Here is a 19,954-nt window from a genome sequence, read left to right on the forward strand (position 1 = left end):
AACGATGAACGAAAAAGAACGAATAAGATGAACTTATTCAGTTCGTTCACTTCCATGAATAGTTCATTTTTGTTCGTTCGTTCTTGAACGACCCAACACTATTAGTTACGTTTTATCTTCATATCATATTTATACTTTCATATAAAATTAACAAAATATACAAACGGCTATACTACGGCTTACACGCAACATAGCGACTCTTTTTTTGTTGAACTTTTTCGTTTAAACCTTTTTTTACAATAAATACAATAAAAGAAAGGATTAAAAACTATCCAATCTTGTAGAAAATTTATTCGTCAATGAGATAAAACTATGTGGGCATTGCTGAGAGATTTAGTTTGTCAGCATTATTCAATGGAATATCAAAATTGAGCAATATGAACGAATTTCCTTTTTCCTTTGTCTTGATCGACCTATTTCGCTACTTGTTTTTTGTTTGACTTATTTCGCTAAAACCTCTTTTTACGCAAAATGCAATAAAAGCCAGTGTTCAAAATAAACCAGTCAAGTTGAGAATAGGTTAATTAATCGGATATAATTATGTGGGCATGGCTTAAAATTGCAAAATCGAGGAATATGGTTTCCAATCCTTGACGGAGAACGATTAACCTATTATAAGCCAAGGGGGTATTTCAATTTTCCACCAAAAATAATGCAAATTAAATCATTTTAGCGCAGTTCAGCTAAAAAATATCGTGGTTTTTTTTAAGTTCAGAGGAGAGATGGCATGAATTCTCAAGAAGAATTTACAATCAGTAATATTTTCCGCCATTTACCTCAAGTAGTTGAACTATTTAAACAGAGGGGGCTTTAGTGGGTATACAAAGGCCTATACTACGGCACGCTACATAGAAAAAACCGAAATATGTCAATAATATTAAAACGCAGCCTTCGCACACCCGGGCTTTTAAAGGTAATTTGGTCAGCTCTTTATTTTAGTTGCGTATAACTTCAACTAATCTGTGTGCATACCCAGCAGGTCTGTTATAGCTCCAGCACTGTCGGGAGATGCCACTGTCAAAACAATTCCGAAGAACTTGGTCGAAGACAAACAAACTGCTGTACTGCAGAGGGAAAATGGAGTAATTTTCGATAAGCGACCGTTCAAGATACACCTAGACAAAGGTTTGTTTCACACAGCTGCAGAAAAACATTCACTTCAAAAGTTTACATAACCACAACATAACATCCGATCTCCCCGTACCACCCACAGATAAAACATACTCCTGGTGCCTCTGTGGAAAGTCCAAATCGCAGCCGATATGCGATGGCACGCACAAGAATGAGTTTCTGAAAATAAAGCTGAGGTGAGTCGCTCACAGGTTTCTACGAGATATCTGTAGCCAAGTTCCTTTCCAGGCCAATACGGTTTAAGGTGGAGAAGTCTGGCGACTATTGGCTCTGCAACTGTAAGCAGACCTCCCACCGACCCTTTGTGATGGCACGCACAAGCAGCCGGAAATCCAGGCAGCCGTTAAATAGTTTCCTGCTTACTTCTGCAGTACGTACATACATGAAATCAGAAATGCCTTTTTTGAGTCAAGCAACATATTGATTTTATTCTAGATAATAGAACATTATTTATACACGCGATTAATAAATGCCTATCAATTGTGTACGAACACTATACTATGCACGACTCTTGGATGAGTATGTCTTTGTATGTATATATTTAGTATGATTTTACAAGCATTAACAAAATATTTACAACGATCCCAAAACTAAGGGTTTGCTTTATGAGAACAGAACCACTAAATGGTCCAACGAATAAACTTGAATATACAGCTCCAGTCGCACAACTAGCACATATAGTAGGGAATGTGTTCGAGAATCAAATAAAATAGAAATGAAACGTGACGGTTTTTAGAAATTAGAAAGATGTTTGTGTTTATTTAAACTCTTTAACATTGTTCAATTTGTTCTACACATAGATATAGAACTAACAGAATCGAGAGCAAAAATCACTTAAGATCTATATTCATATTATATTAGGCAGCCAATTTTTGTAGAATTTTGGAAATAGATAAATACAATTACAATGTTTGTTTTTCACATTGTACAACTTCGATTCATTTAATCGTCACATAAAACCATCAAAGTGATGAAATACAATGCATGAAAATGATAAATTTATTTAATTTCTTGAAAAGCATGTCAAAAAGAAGATAAGGAGCATCTTCCTTGAACTGAAGAACTTTTAACACTTTTTCGATGCACAGTAGTGAACAATTTTGTCAATGGGAGGAATTGGTGGTTTACAATTTAGTGAATGTTTAGTTTATTCTGTCTGTTTGTTTTTGTTTGGATCCAGCTTAGGCACGATTTTAGAATAATTGAGCAGTGGAGCAGCATCAAATTCGAATCAAAAAAAAAAGGCAAATGTTTGGAAATGTTCAGGGGAGTTGCTGCTGGGGAGTTGACGAGTTTAGTGGCTGTTTGTTCGCGCGTATCCTTGTTATGTGGCCATTACTTGGGTTATTATGTTTCATACAACACGTGTGTGTCTATCTCTTGCTTATCCTCATGCTGGTTTGAAAATGTTTGCAGACGTTGATGTGGTGTGTCGTGGGCTGTTTCGTTTTAAATAACTCCTAATACTCCTCATCTTCTGGTGGTGCATCGTCTGGGGGCGCAAAACCATCCTAGAAGTCCAAACATACACACAAAAAGAGAACATTAAAACTTACATAATAAATTTGCTGGGGCAGATGGTACCTCAGTCGCATAGAGTATGTCCAATATCTTTTGCACGAACGGAGTGGTCACCCCTTCCTCGGCCTCCTGGCAACTGCAAGATTGGATTAGATAGTTAGAAGGGATCTCATTGGGAACGGGTCACAAGTCTTACAGTATTTCAATATCGCGCAATTTTGAGAAGTAAAAGTCGCGTTCTTTCTCCAAACCTTCCAGGTTTATGCGCATTACCATGACCTGATGAGAAAAGAATTGTGATGAATGCAATCGCTGTGAAAAATGTTGTAGCTGTAGCTACCTCGCTGGACAGCTCGTCGATTTGCTGAGTACTGACGGCATTGCTCGCATCGATCTTCTTCACTGTTCCTGTGATATTGGTGGCGGTAGCCACTCTGCTATGAGACACTGTACTGCTCGTGCGCGGCAACACCTTGGAGACTGCTTAAATGGGCGATACAAAAGTCAATATTAATATTTAACAACGACCACCGAATAACCAGCCGCAATCACGGGGTCAGGCAACGTATTTCCTTTCGATACAGATTTAACAAACGTGAAGCACGTTCGAAACGCGAGAGCGTTTCGTCTTTTATGTGTGTGTGTTTATAGTTTGGAATCACTTTGGAAATGTGCATTCAGTTTTGTTAAACTACGATAATATGAGGAATGTGAGGCGGAAGGGAGTATGATCTACATTGACGAAAGTATGCACAAATGTCTGACCATTGAGTGGGGGGGTAAATTGGAACTTAGAATATAGAGCTATGTAAATACGGGGATAGAGAAGATAGAGAGGGAACCAAACCAAAAACAACATACTGGGCTTTGCTGTTGCTGTCGTTGTCGGGCGCGTTGCTATCGCTGGGGTACGCCTGTAAGAGCTGGCCACGCCGCTGCTGCCCGTGCCGGGCAGGGACTTCACTGCACCCGAACCGAAGCCCATCGGCGCGCCCTCGCGCACTCCGCTGGCATCATAGTCCCTGCCATCGTAATTAGCATCGAAGAATTTTTTGAACCATTGCAAAAACTCGAAATTATCTTGGAAGCGACCCTTTATCAATTTGTCAATGGGTATTATCTAAAAATAAAATGTGTAAGAAATATGCAGAGAGCGGTGAGAGAGTGTGTGGTGGAGAAAAGCCCAATGCAAAATGGTGGGAGGGGATACACAAACACAAAACCAACGAAAAACCTGGACATTACACAGAGAATACATCAAAAACGTCGTCGACAGTAACAGGTGGTGTTGTTTCTTTGGCAAGCCAAATGTTCAAAGACTTCTTCCGTCCGCAATGTTACGAGTGTGATGGGGAGGGGGATTATTGGGGTTTAGTACGGGTTTATAGTGGCGTGGGATGTAAGACAACAACAGTTCATCCGATTGGGACTCGAGTGTTTGGTTCAGGGATGCGTCTGGGTGTGCTTGTGCTTGGGTGTGTAGGTGTGTGCGGGTTGGCGGGTGCGTTTGGTTGGTGGGTGGTCGCCACGTGCTTCACGTTCGCTCGCATCTTTGAACTTGGATGTAACTTGGATAAACAAATAGTCGATGACCAACACCAAAAGAAATTCGTTGCTTCACGCAATCCGCAAGCCGCACAAGTCCATACCCGGTTCATTAGCAGGGACGCTCGGCGCCAGGCGTTTGGGCTGGGGTGCCTGAGCTCCCTTACGATGCATCATGTGGATATCGTTGTGGACGCTGCCCACGCCGCTGCCTCCGTTGCTGATGATGGCACCGCCCGATCCCTTGCCGTTGCCCATTTGGACGCCGCCGCGCTTCTGCAGGGGCTCATACTCGCGTCCATCGTAATTGGCATTGAAAAACTTTTTAAACCATTGCAAAAACTCGAAATTGTCTTGAAAACGTCCCTTTACAAGTTTATCAACTGGTATGATCTGTTGTTTGGGTTGAGGAGGTTGTTGATTTGCAACGGAAACGGCAGTTAGTTATGACATTCAAGTAGTTGTTGTAGTGTGGTTGTTGTCAGACAGTCGAAAGCCGCGCATAACGAGTCAGCGCCAGTTCGGCAGTGCCGTTATGGGCGGCTTACACTGTTCTCAATATCAATATCAATTGTCCGTGTCGCCACACCCCTCCGCAAAGAAGAGTGCGAAGGTGCCGTGGTACGTGTGTCAGGTGTTGGGTGTCGTGTATCGTGTGGATGTGCATTAATCAAATCAAAACTCTCAAAGAAAATGTACAACTTAATCGATGTCGATGTTGATGTCGAGATGTCGGTCTCGATCCCTACCTTATCCACAGACATCTTTTTGAAGCCAGCCTGCAGTATCTTAAAATTCTGTATGTACTCATGCTCCAGATTGGTGCGGAATTTGACACGCTTGACGGGCACTGAATTGGGGAACAGCATGTCCATGAACTGACAATATGCGGCACCTAAAAAGGTATCATTTTTTAATTACTAGTTCCCAGATGACTTCATCATCTCAGCTTCATGGGCACTTACCCGTGCAGAGCTCTTCGATTTTGGAGAACTGCGACTGGAGGCAACCGTTCACCCAGGCGAGCATGTCGTGCCGCGATAGGTTCTCTGAAGTCACATTTGTAGAGTACACGTTAACGGCCATATTGCGCTGTTGTTGATTCTCGTAGTTATTCTTGAGCGATACTGAAATGAAACAAAGATCTCGAATTAGTTGCTTAATTGTATGTGAGCTCTGCATATAAGGCACATATCCATCAATACCCCGAAGCCTCTGTGGCCCGTGTGGCCTGTGTGTGGGTGTATCCCGCCCCTCCCCGTACCAAACAAATGAACAACAACTTTTAATTACCCGGTTGCTAATAATTGTTTTGAAGATGGGGATGCATTCAAGCATTGCCCATGTGCGTGTTCAATATCAAGATCACGATAATGATCATGATAATGATCCGAGGACCAGGCCAGCGGCAGCCAGAAAATGATTACCGTTTCACCACTCGCCCCATGAATTTGTAGAATTTGTGTTTCTTGTTTCTTACTTGGCAAATGATATGAAAGTTGCTTGGCCACTTTATTTGAATTATTAGACTGAAGTTCGGTTCGATTGTTCGGCTGGAAAAGGCTCTCTTTTCTGCATCAGCTATCTGCCAATTATGCCAAATGCTATACTAAATTTTGAATATTCCACCTTTGAAAGAGCTATTGGAAAGTGCCTGCTCTGATGCTCAACAAAATTTCAACAATATTATTTTAACAAGCGGAAATGATTCAATACAGATCAAGGAGTAGGCGAATGTATACACGCCTATAGAAAGACCAAACCCTTCAACAGTACAAGAGCGGTGCAGTGCATACATATCCTATGATCAAACTCAACTAGGCATGAATCTTGAAGTCCCTTGCCGTTCTTGAAAACTTATGAGAGCATAGAAGAGGCCGTCTCGTAGGCACTTACTCGCAATGGAGTATATTTTTCTTCCGCCTCTAAATCGAATCGAATTGTTCGAATTTCGCATAGCTCTACGATCTATTTTATTTGTTTTCTCTATGTTTTGAACTTCTATTATTAAAATCTGGCGATTAAGAAGGCATTAAACCCTCTAGATGATTCTCGTGTGCCGCTTCGTTCGAGTCTCAAAACTTACGCGAGCATTAAATGCAATCAGGAGAAATGGAAGAACGCTCAGAGGCAGTCAGCAGCACTGGAGCGCGCGAAAAATGAACTTGCACTGTGGCTGGGCCTGGGTCTGGGGTCTGAGGCCTGCGGCTGAGCGACGGAGCTGCGTTGTCAACGCTTCGCTGCCGATGCTGACGTCTCAGTCACTGCTTTCTTGGAGATGAAGATTACTCATGGGCTGGGTCGGCCGTCCGGATTGACTGGCTGCCTGTCTGGTGGTCTGCCCGTCTGCCGGTCTTTGTCATTGTCCAACAAGCCAACATAGAAACGTGGGCCACAGCAGCCACGAAGCTGATAAAGAATTAGCCGGCATTTGGGAGCCAGCCTATAAATATCCGACTCATTTCCCGAGTGTGTGTGTGTGTGTGTGTGTGCGCGCGTTTGGGAGGCTTTCCACGCTACCTTCTCACTGTGCTATTGTGTGTGTGCCTAAAGTGCACCCGAAAGGGCGGAACTTCAATTCAAATGCAAGCGATTTGTTCCTAGTTTATTGATTTAAGTGCGCCCCAGCGGCAGCAGCAGCCTACAGGGGCAGCCACAATAGCCATGCCCCAAATACAACAAGTTGGGGATTGTGCTTTGTTATGGCTGTCGATTCCAAGGCGGCTACGCTGGGTGTGGGCGTGCTGGCGGGGCTACAGCGGAAGTTGTTTCCGCGCCAATTAGGCAGAACAAGCGCCGAATAGGAGAGCCATGAATGTAAGCCACTTTTGAGAGGGGGCGGGGAGAGCGAAACAACTTATCATATGTTCGTTAATGCTCGTTAATCCTCCATATTCGTATTGATAATATGAGACAATCTCCCCGGAAAAAAAGCGAGTGTTGAAGTGTGTCAAAAACAGAAAATAAATATGCGAATAATACGAGCAAAAACCGCCCGAAGACACAGACGAGTGCGTGTGTAAGTGGAGAAACCTAATGGAAGCCGAGAAGCGGCAAGAAGAGCCAACAGCCACCGAAAGAGCTGCGTCGGCGTCGTCGGGGTCGCCAGTGTTTTAATTTATCCAAAAAAATAGTAACACAATCTAAAAGAATCGAAGAAATGTTGGTAACTGGACCCACACAAACACGCACAGAGGGACACACACAAACACACATTTTACCACTTAACGACTGCGGGGGCTTGACACATAGACCATGTAAGAGTTGACACATGGTTGACGTCATGGTAGTGGAAGCCAAAGCGGAAAACACAATCAACACCTGAAACCTGAATGAGCATAGGAAAATATGGTCTCCTCTTTCGGAACGGCGGGGGAAGTGACGAGGCAGATTAGCCACTGCAATGGAATTTTTGCGGCCTCCGCTGACGCTGTTGCAAGTAAGCAGCAGCAGGCGGCAGCAGGCTCGCCAGCAGACATACACGCACACATGCAAGGACGACGCACTCACGAAAGAAATTTATTTTTGGAGGAGGGAACAGAGAACTGTAGCAGCAGCAGCGGCAGCAGCAGGCGACATTTAAATATACAACACACGCACACCAATGCACCAGATTCTCTTCCACAATGTACAGATATTTTCCCCTTTCAAGAGTGCACTTGAAGTTTTCGGCAAAGTTATTTTAAAATCGCCACATACTCTCCGCCACTCTCCGATGAACTTTCTTTTTTGCTGACGCTACTTCTAGATTTTGCCATTTTCAAGTTTTTTTGTGCAAAAACAGGCAAAATAGCCGTAACATTTACCAGCACGCACACACAGATGAAACCAAGCCCACATACAGTCGTTCCGGCAAATAGTCCACTCACCTTTATAGTTATTAACGAGTTTTAGTTAGAACTAATGTTCGATGATACTTTTAGTTTTATTTAGACTTGTGTTTTAACACGAAATGCGAAAAATATGCCGTGTGACAAATCGAGACGAGCCGCTTTGCTTTTTAGATTTGACTAGTGTTGGAAATCATGAAAATCCACCTATTTTGTTCATGATCGAAAATGACATTCCTCGATTTTGATATACGGCTTAGTATTTATAGGTAGCTAGCACCTTCAGAACAGAAAATATAATTTTTTACCATAAATTAATCAATTTTTTACAAGATTAGCTGATTTCAAGTACTTCCTTTGCTTGACTGTTTGATAAAATATGCTTAAAAGTGAGTTTGCCAAAATTTAATTTGCTTGCTACTGGCAACTACACAGGGATGATTTTTGATACATGTCAACTACACGGGGATGAAATTTTCACAGAGACACCTGTCTACATCATTTTACTTGCACGTTGCGGGTAATTTGAACATTTGCATCCGAATCCGCAGTTTATCCGAATAAAAAAATACGTGTTAAGAAACAAATTATTTCCCATTTTGCAGGTCGCTTAATTTAAAAATATTTATTTTAGCTAAAATTCATTTCAAAAATAGATAGTCCATGGACCTTTACAGAAACAACAACAATTCACTTAACACTAATAAATGCAACAGTTTCAATATAGTGGCAGGACATTAAATGTCTATAAATGCACATATCCCAGTGTTAATTACACCCGCATGCAAATCAAATTTACATGCGGAAAACGCCAAACTTCGTGTCGTGTCCAGCATTGTTGAGGGCTGCCTTTAGGCTCAGGCCCAGCACTTGCCGTGTACTGGCCGGGTCTATGATGCCGTCGTCCCACAAGCGAGCGGTACTGTAGTACGGTGAGCCCTCTGCCTCGAACATTTCCACAATGGGAGCCTTTAGTTTCTGGGCCTCCTCCTCGGTGAACTCTTTGCCGGCTCGCTTCCGCTGATCTTGAGTGATTTGGGCCAATACATTGGCTGCCTGAGTGCCTCCCATCACAGAGATGCGCGAATTTGCCACATGTACAGGAATCTCGGCGAATAGGCCCGTCCGCACATCCCGTAGTTTCCAGCACCGTACGACCCACCAATTATCACTGTAAACTTGGGGACGTTTGCACATGCAACAGCTGTAACCATCTTAGCTCCATTTTTGGCAATTCCATTAGCCTCGGAATCGCGCCCAACCATGAAAACTAGCAAAGTGAAGAAGCATTCAGTCGGATGAAAGGAGTAGTCAGCCAAGTGGCGGTGCTAGCTCACCTGTTATGTTCTGCAGGAAGACCAAAGGAATCTTGAGCTGAATGAAATGGGCGCCCTTGAGGGCACTATCCGAGAAGAGGACACCATTGTTGCCGACAATTCCTACCCTGTGTCCATAGAGCTTCGCAAAACCACAGACCAAAGTCTCGCCGAAAAGTTTCTTGAACTCGGTGAAGCGACTGCCATCCACGATTCGGGCAATTACATCGCGCACATCGAAGCTTTTGGTAAGATTAGGTCCCACAATGCCGTATAGCTCGCGGGGATCATAGCGCGGCTCTTCTACTGCAGCAGGAACATAAGTGTTGTCTTTCTTGAAGTTCGCTTGACTGGAGTGCAGCAGCTGGTCGTTATATGAGTTCGTGGCGGCAAATTCAGGTTGCTTACTATCTGGCGGGCCAAGTACAGAGCGTGCTCGTCGTCGACAGCATAGTGGTCCGTGACACCCGAAGTCTTGCAATGGAGATCAGCACCGCCCAGATCTTCGGCGGAAACGTCCTCTTTGGACGTTGACATGCAATAACTGCATCTTTCAAGAGGCGATGCAGTTACTGCACCGTCAAGTGGCCCGTGTGACACCAGCAGAAGGCTGTTACGCGCGGATCCCAGGCAAAACGCAGGCTGTCTATGTCACCCCTGATCAAGTTGTGCATAAATATCACACCAAGCATTTTTCTACGGTTAACTAAGGATGGGAGGTTTACTAATAGTAGTCTACTAGAGTAAGATGGGAGTAAAAAGTTTTTCTGTACTGATTCTATACGGTCCTGGTGTACTTTGTACTGAGGGCACCATACACAGGAGCCGTATTCTAAGATCGGACGAACAAGCGAGGTATAGAGAGTCTTTGTTATATAGGGGTCGTCAAATTCCTTTGACCACCTCTTTATAAACCCAAGCACGCCCATGGCCTTATTTACCATGGTAGAAATGTGTTCGGAAAACTTTAACTTGGGGTCTAACATAACACCCAGATCATCCACCAGGGTAATTCTCTCAAGAGAACCACCAAATAGGGTGTAGGGAGCCAACAAAGGGCTAGAACGATGAAATGTCATAACTTTGCATTTCGAGGCATTAAGGTGTAACAAGTTTGCACAACACCATGACTGAAAGTTATTGAGATCGGATTGCAAGCGAGAATGAAATGAAATGTCCTTGTACTGGACACAGAGTTTAACATCATCCGCATACATAAGTACTCGAGAGTATGTTAATACTGAAGGTAAGTCATTAATAAAGAGTGTGAAGAGTAAGGGGCCTAGATGGCTGCCTTGTGGTACTCCCGAAGAAACCTTTACTGGTAAAGAAAGGGAGTTTTTGAAGAGGACTCTTTGAGACCTAGAACAAAGATAGCTAGAAATCCATCTCAGGAGGTTGGGCGGAAACGCTAAAAGGTCAAGTTTATGCGCTAAAAGGGAATGGTTTACAGAGTCGAATGCTTTACTAAAGTCGGTGTAAATAACATCCGTCTGTAAGTTACATTGAAAGCCTTTAATAATGAAAGAGGTAAACTCTAACAAGTTCGTGGTGGTTGATCGCCGCCTTATAAATCCATGCTGAGTTGGAGATATAAGTGACTTGCAGAGATGTTGCAAGTGCGGAGTTAAAACCGTCTCAAACATTTTAGGAATAGCGGATAACTTTGCTATACCTCTATAATTTTTTGCATCAGACTTGCTACCTTTTTTATGGAGAGGAATTATAAACGATTCCTTCCAGATCGGGGGGAAGCAAGAAGAATCAATGGACAGGTTGAATAGTTTAAGCAAAGGTCCACACAGAGCCTCGGCGAAGTACCTGAGTACACAACCTGGAACCCCGTCTGGACCCGGTGAAAACACCTGCTTAACTAGTCGAAGATCATGAAGTAGGGAACATTCATTTAACAAGAGACTGAAAATGCCGTTCGACCTCGGTAAACCGTATGGGTACGGATGACCAGAGTAGCTTTCCTCAGAATAGCTGGTTTGGAAAAATTGGCAAAAAAGATCGGCAATTGCCTGATCATTATTTGCCGACGTATTACAAAATGATAGCGAGGATGGGTGTGCGGACGTTCTACGCTTACTGTTTACGAAGCTGTAAAACTGTTTAGGGTCCTGAGAAAAACGTATCCTGCATCGAGATAGGTAGTTCTTATAGCATTGAGCATTAAGAACTGAAAAGTTTGACCGAGCTAATACATAGCGAGAGTGAGAAGTAGGAGAACCCACTTCTTGAAATTTTTTATAAAGTCTTGATTTTAAGTTTTTTAGACTGGATAACTCTTTGGTAAACCAAGGGGGTTTTCTAGATCTAGTCGGACAAGAAAGCGGGACACAAGAATCGAAAAATGTGCCAAGAGCATTGTAAAAAATGTTTGTGCCTTTTATGATATCAGTGCACAAGTACAAAGCGGACCAATCAAAATCCCTAATGAGGTTATTAAGCTTCGCAAACTCGGCTTTACGAAAGCAGCGGACACGTTCGGGCAGCCTACTCGACCGATCCAATACAGTTGGTCCTATATCTAGCGACACCTCGAAAGTAGGGTGGTAGGCGTCTTCAGTGAGCGGAAGGGCTCGGGTTAACAACACTATGGTCGGATCCGATACAAAGCACAGATCAAGCAATCGACCCAAGGAATTTTTCACATGGTTGACTTGAGACAGGGATAGGTCAAGCAAGCCGTCAACAAAGTCATGTCGTGACATGGGCACTAGGATACTAGACTCGTTTACCGAAGACCAAACAGTTCCTGGCAAGTTGAAGTCACCAAGAACTATCATACGATCTTTATCAGATAGCGAGGAAGAAACAGCGGTTAAAGCGGACAAGTGCTGCTCATAAATTGAAATATCCGAAGAAGGTGGGATATACGAGCAAGTAATGAATATAGCGAAAGCGGGAAGAATCAGTTTTACACACAGGAATTCCAGTTCCTGTTGAACTTGGACTGTGAAGTGTTCCGACGTGAAGTAAGAGTCCACTGCAATTAGAACCCCCCCTGCACGTCGAGACGAACGGTCCTTTCTAAAAGTTGTGTACCGACCTGCCAAAACCTCGGAACTAAGAATGTCCGGCTTTAACCAGGTTTCAGTAAACACAATAACGTGGGAAGCAAATGCAACACTATCCCGGAAAAGAATGCTGAGCTTACTACGCAAGCCTCTTACATTCTGATAGGTTACTAAAAGAGAAGTTAGTTTTTTGGAAAGGGGGAAGCAAGAAGGGAAGTTGAGGAAGAGGAAGTTGAGGTTGAGGGTGGCACACTGGAAAGATTTGGAAGAGATATGGGGGGCCTATTCTTCTTCTTAGCCTTAAACTCCTTCACCACCAAATGCTCCGGCCAAAATTTGGCGGAGCAAATGGCTTTTATTTTGCTTTGAATAAAAGCAATTACATCATTAGATGTGAGGTCAGGGGCCAGCCGTGAAACAAAAACTTGTCGTTTTGGTGGGACTCCAACCAGTGGTTTAGTCACCACAGGCCTAGTACCTGTGGTGGCAATATCTGGAGGTCCGGAACGTCTATTTACTGGTGGGATCGGGATAGACGGGACAACTAGCGAACTTGCGGACACCACGGACACGGACGCTGCAGACGTACTTGGCTGCACATTCTCCGAGGCGATGAATTCGGCTACCGAATCTGCATCGCCAGCAGCTGTCGTTGCCCTTGGAGTGGCAAACGAGATCAACTGCTGCACACTTGGAGTGGTCGGAGTCAGTTTTTCGGCGGCGCACGGCTGAGTGACGGTTGGCAATTGCAGATCCCGCGGAGTGACCTTTTTGCGCCTCGGAGACTCATTCAGCAGTCTTAAACCGCTAAACTGAGCCTCCATGGCTAGGAGCCGATCGTATTGGTTTTTAAAACCAACGGTCAGCTCCTTAAAGCCACTCCGCGTCTGCCTCATGAAAGCCACCATGTCTTTCTCCACCGCACGGCATGCCTCGCAACTGTAATGCAAGCCATTACGTTTGGCTATAGCATCACTCACGAGGCCAGAAAATCCAGCGCATTTTGCGTGCACTACGCTGTCGCAGAGCCAGCAGGGGACATTCGGCTGATCGTGGGTGATCTGCTTCTTACAGCTTTTTTTGGCACAGACCACAGCGTATTCCATTTTATTATTTATTTATTTACTATTATTTGCAAAACAAATTGGTATCAGACCAATGTGCCAGACAACGCTCAAAGCGGAATTGGTAAAAAAAAGAGAGCAGAGTGGAGAGCGGTTATAGCGAGAGCTACTAAGCAGAGAGCGCTATTGCTCAGAAAGTTTAAAGAGCGAGAGAGAAAGAACAGTTATTGAAGTTGAGGTGATAGCGAGAGAGTGATAAAACAACAAAAGCTACCAGACGAGAGCGGACTGCAATGCAATGTAATGCGTACTCACTCACTGCAACAACACAAACACAAGCACAAGCACAAGCCGACGCCGAAAAATAAAAAGTTAAATAAAGTTTTAACACAAATCAAAAGGCATGCACTCGCGTAAATGAATAGGTTTCCAGATTGTTGTCTGGTTAGAAAATATAATTAGAATTTAGTTATGAAGACACCGGCTGTTTATTCAAAACAAAAGGAAAAAATGCGGAGCGCAAAACAAAAACACGTCTGATCACTACGAAAGATAATCGGAAGAAGGTCGCAGCTTTCACCAATGGACGACCAGCCAGGAAAATGGTTCCTTGTTTCTTCACAATAATGCTCTCATCCGCCATGGCGGGGACATAGGCTCCTCCGGCCGTACATCTTCCCATGACAACGGCAATTTGGGGAATGCCATGGCCCGACATGTTTGCCTGGTTGTAAAATATGCTCCCAAAGTGCAGTTTGTCAGGGAAAACCTCGGCCTGGCGCGGCAGATTGGCACCACCGGAGTCCACAAGATAAATGCACGGCAGTCTATTCTCCTGGGCAACCTCTTGGGCACGCAGATGCTTCTTCACAGTTATGGGGTAGTAGCTGCCACCCTTGACAGTGGCATCGTTGGCCACGACCACACATTCAGTGCTAAAAGAATGTTCTCAAGTCTTATTTAGAGGGACAATAGTATGATGCACGACCTACCCGCAGACCCGGCCCACTCCAGTTACTATCCCGCCAGAATTGACCACTTCCTCCCCGTACAATTCGTGACCAGCCAGAGCACTAAGTTCCAGGAAAGGCGAACCCTTATCCAGAAGTAAATTGATGCGTTCCCTGGCCAACAGCTTGCCGCGTGAGGTGTGCCTATCATTGGCCTTTTGACCGCCACCCGTCAGCAATTGGCTGGTGAGGATGCGCAGCTCTGTGACAAGCTTCCCCATCTCGCTGGCATTGTCCTATCCAAAAACTCGGGCTATAGAATATTTCCTGAAATACGCCAATTTCTTATACCTTGTATTCGGCCGATTGCTTGTCCACCTCGCTGGGCAAGACATTCGCTTCGCCAACGTGGAGCAAACGTGTCTGGGTTCGGAGCAAGTTCGTTGATACCGCATTTCTGAGCAATATAAAAATACGTGTTAAGAAACAAATTATTTCCCATTTTGCAGGTCGCTTAATTTAAAAATATTTATTTTAGCTAAAATTCATTTCAAAAATAGATAGTCCATGGACCTTTACAGAAACAACAACAATTCACTTAACACTAATAAATGCAACAGTTTCAATATAGTGGCAGGACATTAAATGTCTATAAATGCACATATCCCAGTGTTAATTACACCCGCATGCAAATCAAATTTACATGCGGAAAACGCCAAACTTCGTGTCGTGTCCAGCATTGTTGAGGGCTGCCTTTAGGCTCAGGCCCAGCACTTGCCGTGTACTGGCCGGGTCTATGATGCCGTCGTCCCACAAGCGAGCGGTACTGTAGTACGGTGAGCCCTCTGCCTCGAACATTTCCACAATGGGAGCCTTTAGTTTCTGGGCCTCCTCCTCGGTGAACTCTTTGCCGGCTCGCTTCCGCTGATCTTGAGTGATTTGGGCCAATACATTGGCTGCCTGAGTGCCTCCCATCACAGAGATGCGCGAATTTGCCACATGTACAGGAATCTCGGCGAATAGGCCCGTCCGCACATCCCGTAGTTTCCAGCACCGTACGACCCACCAATTATCACTGTAAACTTGGGGACGTTTGCACATGCAACAGCTGTAACCATCTTAGCTCCATTTTTGGCAATTCCATTAGCCTCGGAATCGCGCCCAACCATGAAAACTAGCAAAGTGAATAAGCATTCAGTCGGATGAAAGGAGTAGTCAGCCAAGTGGCGGTGCTAGCTCACCTGTTATGTTCTGCAGGAAGACCAAAGGAATCTTGAGCTGAATGAAATTGGCGCCCTTGAGGGCACTATCCGAACACTTCACTGTTCCTGTGATATTGGTGGCGGTAGCCACTCTGCTATGAGACACTGTACTGCTCGTGCGCGGCAACACCTTGGAGACTGCTTAAATGGGCGATACAAAAGTCAATATTAATATTTAACAACGACCACCGAATAACCAGCCGCAATCACGGGGTCAGGCAACGTATTTCCTTTCGATACAGATTTAACAAACGTGAAGCACGTTCGAAACGCGAGAGCGTTTCGTCTTTTATGTGTGTGTGTTTATAGTTTGGAATCACTTTGGAAATGTGCATTCAGTTTTGTTAAACTACGATAATATGAGGAATGTGAGGCGGAAGGGAGTATGATCTACATTGACGAAAGTATGCACAAATGTCTGACCATTGAGTGGGGGGGTAAATTGGAACTTAGAATATGGAGCTATGTAAATACGGGGATAGAGAAGATAGAGAGGGAACCAAACCAAAAACAACATACTGGGCTTTGCTGTTACTGTCGTTGTCGGGCGCGTTGCTATCGCTGGGGTACGCCTGTAAGAGCTGGCCACGCCGCTGCTGCCCGTGCCGGGCAGGGACTTCACTGCACCCGAACCGAAGCCCATCGGCGCGCCCTCGCGCACTCCGCTGGCATCATAGTCCCTGCCATCGTAATTAGCATCGAAGAATTTTTTGAACCATTGCAAAAACTCGAAATTATCTTGGAAGCGACCCTTTATCAATTTGTCAATGGGTATTATCTAAAAATAAAATGTGTAAGAAATATGCAGAGAGCGGTGAGAGAGTGTGTGGTGGAGAAAAGGCCAATGCAAAATGGTGGGAGGGGATACACAAACACAAAACCAACGAAAAACCTGGACATTACACAGAGAATACATCAAAAACGTCGTCGACAGTAACAGGTGGTGTTGTTTCTTTGGCAAGCCAAATGTTCAAAGACTTCTTCCGTCCGCAATGTTACGAGTGTGATGGGGAGGGGGATTATTGGGGTTTAGTACGGGTTTATAGTGGCGTGGGATGTAAGACAACAACAGTTCATCCGATTGGGACTCGAGTGTTTGGTTCAGGGATGCGTCTGGGTGTGCTTGTGCTTGGGTGTGTAGGTGTGTGCGGGTTGGCGGGTGTGTTTGGTTGGTGGGTGGTCGCCACGTGCTTCACGTTCGCTCGCATCTTTGAACTTGGATGTAACTTGGATAAACAAATAGTCGATGACCAACACCAAAAGAAATTCGTTGCTTCACGCAATCCGCAAGCCGCACAAGTCCATACCCGGTTCATTAGCAGGGACGCTCGGCGCCAGGCGTTTGGGCTGGGGTGCCTGAGCTCCCTTACGATGCATCATGTGGATATCGTTGTGGACGCTGCCCACGCCGCTGCCTCCGTTGCTGATGATGGCACCGCCCGATCCCTTGCCGTTGCCCATTTGGACGCCGCCGCGCTTCTGCAGGGGCTCATACTCGCGTCCATCGTAATTGGCATTGAAAAACTTTTTAAACCATTGCAAAAACTCGAAATTGTCTTGAAAACGTCCCTTTACAAGTTTATCAACTGGTATGATCTGTTGTTTGGGTTGAGGAGGTTGTTGATTTGCAACGGAAACGGCAGTTAGTTATGACATTCAAGTAGTTGTTGTAGTGTGGTTGTTGTCAGACAGTCGAAAGCCGCGCATAACGAGTCAGCGCCAGTTCGGCAGTGCCGTTATGGGCGGCTTACACTGTTCTCAATATCAATATCAATTGTCCGTGTCGCCACACCCCTCCGCAAAGAAGAGTGCGAAGGTGCCGTGGTACGTGTGTCAGGTGTTGGGTGTCGTGTATCGTGTGGATGTGCATTAATCAAATCAAAACTCTCAAAGAAAATGTACAACTTAATCGATGTCGATGTTGATGTCGAGATGTCGGTCTCGATCCCTACCTTATCCACAGACATCTTTTTGAAGCCAGCCTGCAGTATCTTAAAATTCTGTATGTACTCATGCTCCAGATTGGTGCGGAATTTGACACGCTTGACGGGCACTGAATTGGGGAACAGCATGTCCATGAACTGACAATATGCGGCACCTAAAAAGGTATCATTTTTTAATTACTAGTTCCCAGATGACTTCATCATCTCAGCTTCATGGGCACTTACCCGTGCAGAGCTCTTCGATTTTGGAGAACTGCGACTGGAGGCAACCGTTCACCCAGGCGAGCATGTCGTGCCGCGATAGGTTCTCTGAAGTCACATTTGTAGAGTACACGTTAACGGCCATATTGCGCTGTTGTTGATTCTCGTAGTTATTCTTGAGCGATACTGAAATGAAACAAAGATCTCGAATTAGTTGCTTAATTGTATGTGAGCTCTGCATATAAGGCACATATCCATCAATACCCCGAAGCCTCTGTGGCCCGTGTGGCCTGTGTGTGGGTGTATCCCGCCCCTCCCCGTACCAAACAAATGAACAACAACTTTTAATTACCCGGTTGCTAATAATTGTTTTGAAGATGGGGATGCATTCAAGCATTGCCCATGTGCGTGTTCAATATCAAGATCACGATAATGATCATGATAATGATCCGAGGACCAGGCCAGCGGCAGCCAGAAAATGATTACCGTTTCACCACTCGCCCCATGAATTTGTAGAATTTGTGTTTCTTGTTTCTTACTTGGCAAATGATATGAAAGTTGCTTGGCCACTTTATTTGAATTATTAGACTGAAGTTCGGTTCGATTGTTCGGCTGGAAAAGGCTCTCTTTTCTGCATCAGCTATCTGCCAATTATGCCAAATGCTATACTAAATTTTGAATATTCCACCTTTGAAAGAGCTATTGGAAAGTGCCTGCTCTGATGCTCAACAAAATTTCAACAATATTATTTTAACAAGTGGAAATGATTCAATACAGATCAAGGAGTAGGCGAATGTATACACGCCTATAGAAAGACCAAACCCTTCAACAGTACAAGAGCGGTGCAGTGCATACATATCCTATGATCAAACTCAACTAGGCATGAATCTTGAAGTCCCTTGCCGTTCTTGAAAACTTATGAGAGCATAGAAGAGGCCGTCTCGTAGGCACTTACTCGCAATGGAGTATATTTTTCTTCCGCCTCTAAATCGAATCGAATTGTTCGAATTTCGCATAGCTCTACGATCTATTTTATTTGTTTTCTCTATGTTTTGAACTTCTATTATTAAAATCTGGCGATTAAGAAGGCATTAAACCCTCTAGATGATTCTCGTGTGCCGCTTCGTTCGAGTCTCAAAACTTACGCGAGCATTAAATGCAATCAGGAGAAATGGAAGAACGCTCAGAGGCAGTCAGCAGCACTGGAGCGCGCGAAAAATGAACTTGCACTGTGGCTGGGCCTGGGTCTGGGGTCTGAGGCCTGCGGCTGAGCGACGGAGCTGCGTTGTCAACGCTTCGCTGCCGATGCTGACGTCTCAGTCACTGCTTTCTTGGAGATGAAGATTACTCATGGGCTGGGTCGGCCGTCCGGATTGACTGGCTGCCTGTCTGGTGGTCTGCCCGTCTGCCGGTCTTTGTCATTGTCCAACAAGCCAACATAGAAACGTGGGCCACAGCAGCCACGAAGCTGATAAAGAATTAGCCGGCATTTGGGAGCCAGCCTATAAATATCCGACTCATTTCCCGAGTGTGTGTGTGTGTGTGTGTGTGCGCGCGTTTGGGAGGCTTTCCACGCTACCTTCTCACTGTGCTATTGTGTGTGTGCCTAAAGTGCACCCGAAAGGGCGGAACTTCAATTCAAATGCAAGCGATTTGTTCCTAGTTTATTGATTTAAGTGCGCCCCAGCGGCAGCAGCAGCCTACAGGGGCAGCCACAATAGCCATGCCCCAAATACAACAAGTTGGGGATTGTGCTTTGTTATGGCTGTCGATTCCAAGGCGGCTACGCTGGGTGTGGGCGTGCTGGCGGGGCTACAGCGGAAGTTGTTTCCGCGCCAATTAGGCAGAACAAGCGCCGAATAGGAGAGCCATGAATGTAAGCCACTTTTGAGAGGGGGCGGGGAGAGCGAAACAACTTATCATATGTTCGTTAATGCTCGTTAATCCTCCATATTCGTATTGATAATATGAGACAATCTCCCCGGAAAAAAAGCGAGTGTTGAAGTGTGTCAAAAACAGAAAATAAATATGCGAATAATACGAGCAAAAACCGCCCGAAGACACAGACGAGTGCGTGTGTAAGTGGAGAAACCTAATGGAAGCCGAGAAGCGGCAAGAAGAGCCAACAGCCACCGAAAGAGCTGCGTCGGCGTCGTCGGGGTCGCCAG

At 44.9% G+C, this 19,954-nt stretch overlaps 2 protein-coding genes and 2 pseudogenes across 5 annotated transcripts; 1 reads left to right on the forward strand and 3 right to left on the reverse strand.

Moving 5' to 3' along the window:
* The first annotated feature begins 865 nt into the window (after positions 1 to 865).
* LOC117191667 lies at positions 866 to 1,632 on the forward strand (annotated as a pseudogene).
* A 228-nt stretch (positions 1,633 to 1,860) lies between these two features.
* On the reverse strand, positions 1,861 to 8,226 carry LOC117189930 (microtubule-associated protein RP/EB family member 1-like). 4 transcript variants are annotated; one of them, XM_033395010.1, is made up of 8 exons: positions 8,067 to 8,226; positions 5,163 to 5,324; positions 4,947 to 5,092; positions 4,302 to 4,590; positions 2,993 to 3,132; positions 2,849 to 2,931; positions 2,716 to 2,788; positions 1,861 to 2,642 (listed from the first exon to the last, which is right to left on the reverse strand). In XM_033395010.1, exons 2-8 carry the CDS (start codon positions 5,281 to 5,283, stop codon positions 2,592 to 2,594), a joined length of 903 nt encoding a protein of 300 aa, XP_033250901.1. In that variant the 5' UTR covers positions 5,284 to 5,324; positions 8,067 to 8,226; the 3' UTR covers positions 1,861 to 2,591. The 4 variants fall into 4 exon arrangements, with proteins under 4 accessions (XP_033250901.1, XP_033250899.1, XP_033250903.1 ...); XM_033395008.1 differs by having other exon boundaries at positions 2,993 to 3,135; XM_033395012.1 differs by lacking the exon at positions 4,302 to 4,590 and adding an exon at positions 3,514 to 3,772 and having other exon boundaries at positions 8,067 to 8,219.
* A 445-nt stretch (positions 8,227 to 8,671) lies between these two features.
* On the reverse strand, positions 8,672 to 18,417 carry LOC117189929 (annotated as a pseudogene).
* On the reverse strand, positions 14,896 to 15,714 carry LOC117189931 (probable methylcrotonoyl-CoA carboxylase beta chain, mitochondrial). Its single transcript, XM_033395013.1, has 2 exons — positions 15,622 to 15,714; positions 14,896 to 15,554 (listed from the first exon to the last, which is right to left on the reverse strand). Exon 2 carries the CDS (start codon positions 15,479 to 15,481, stop codon positions 15,080 to 15,082), a length of 402 nt encoding a protein of 133 aa, XP_033250904.1. The 5' UTR covers positions 15,482 to 15,554; positions 15,622 to 15,714; the 3' UTR covers positions 14,896 to 15,079.
* Positions 18,418 to 19,954: the final 1,537 nt, after the last annotated feature.

Source organism: Drosophila miranda (genome assembly GCF_003369915.1).
Source record: "Drosophila miranda strain MSH22 chromosome Y unlocalized genomic scaffold, D.miranda_PacBio2.1 Contig_Y1_pilon, whole genome shotgun sequence".
Lineage (NCBI taxonomy): Eukaryota > Metazoa > Arthropoda > Insecta > Diptera > Drosophilidae > Drosophila > Drosophila miranda.

Bases quoted from the DNA above. Each gene is read 5' to 3' on its own strand.
- LOC117189930 (XM_033395008.1), bottom strand. From the start codon at position 5,283: ATGGCCGTTAACGTGTACTCTACAAATGTGACTTCAGAGAACCTATCG. The intron at 5,093-5,162 runs GTAAGTGCCCAT...ATACCTTTTTAG, and splicing joins AATCGAAGAGCTCTGCACGG to GTGCCGCATATTGTCAGTTC. The intron at 2,643-2,715 runs GTACCATCTGCC...TTGGACTTCTAG, and splicing joins ACATACTCTATGCGACTGAG to GATGGTTTTGCGCCCCCAGA.
- LOC117189931 (XM_033395013.1), bottom strand. From the start codon at position 15,481: ATGTGCAAACGTCCCCAAGTTTACAGTGATAATTGGTGGGTCGTACGG.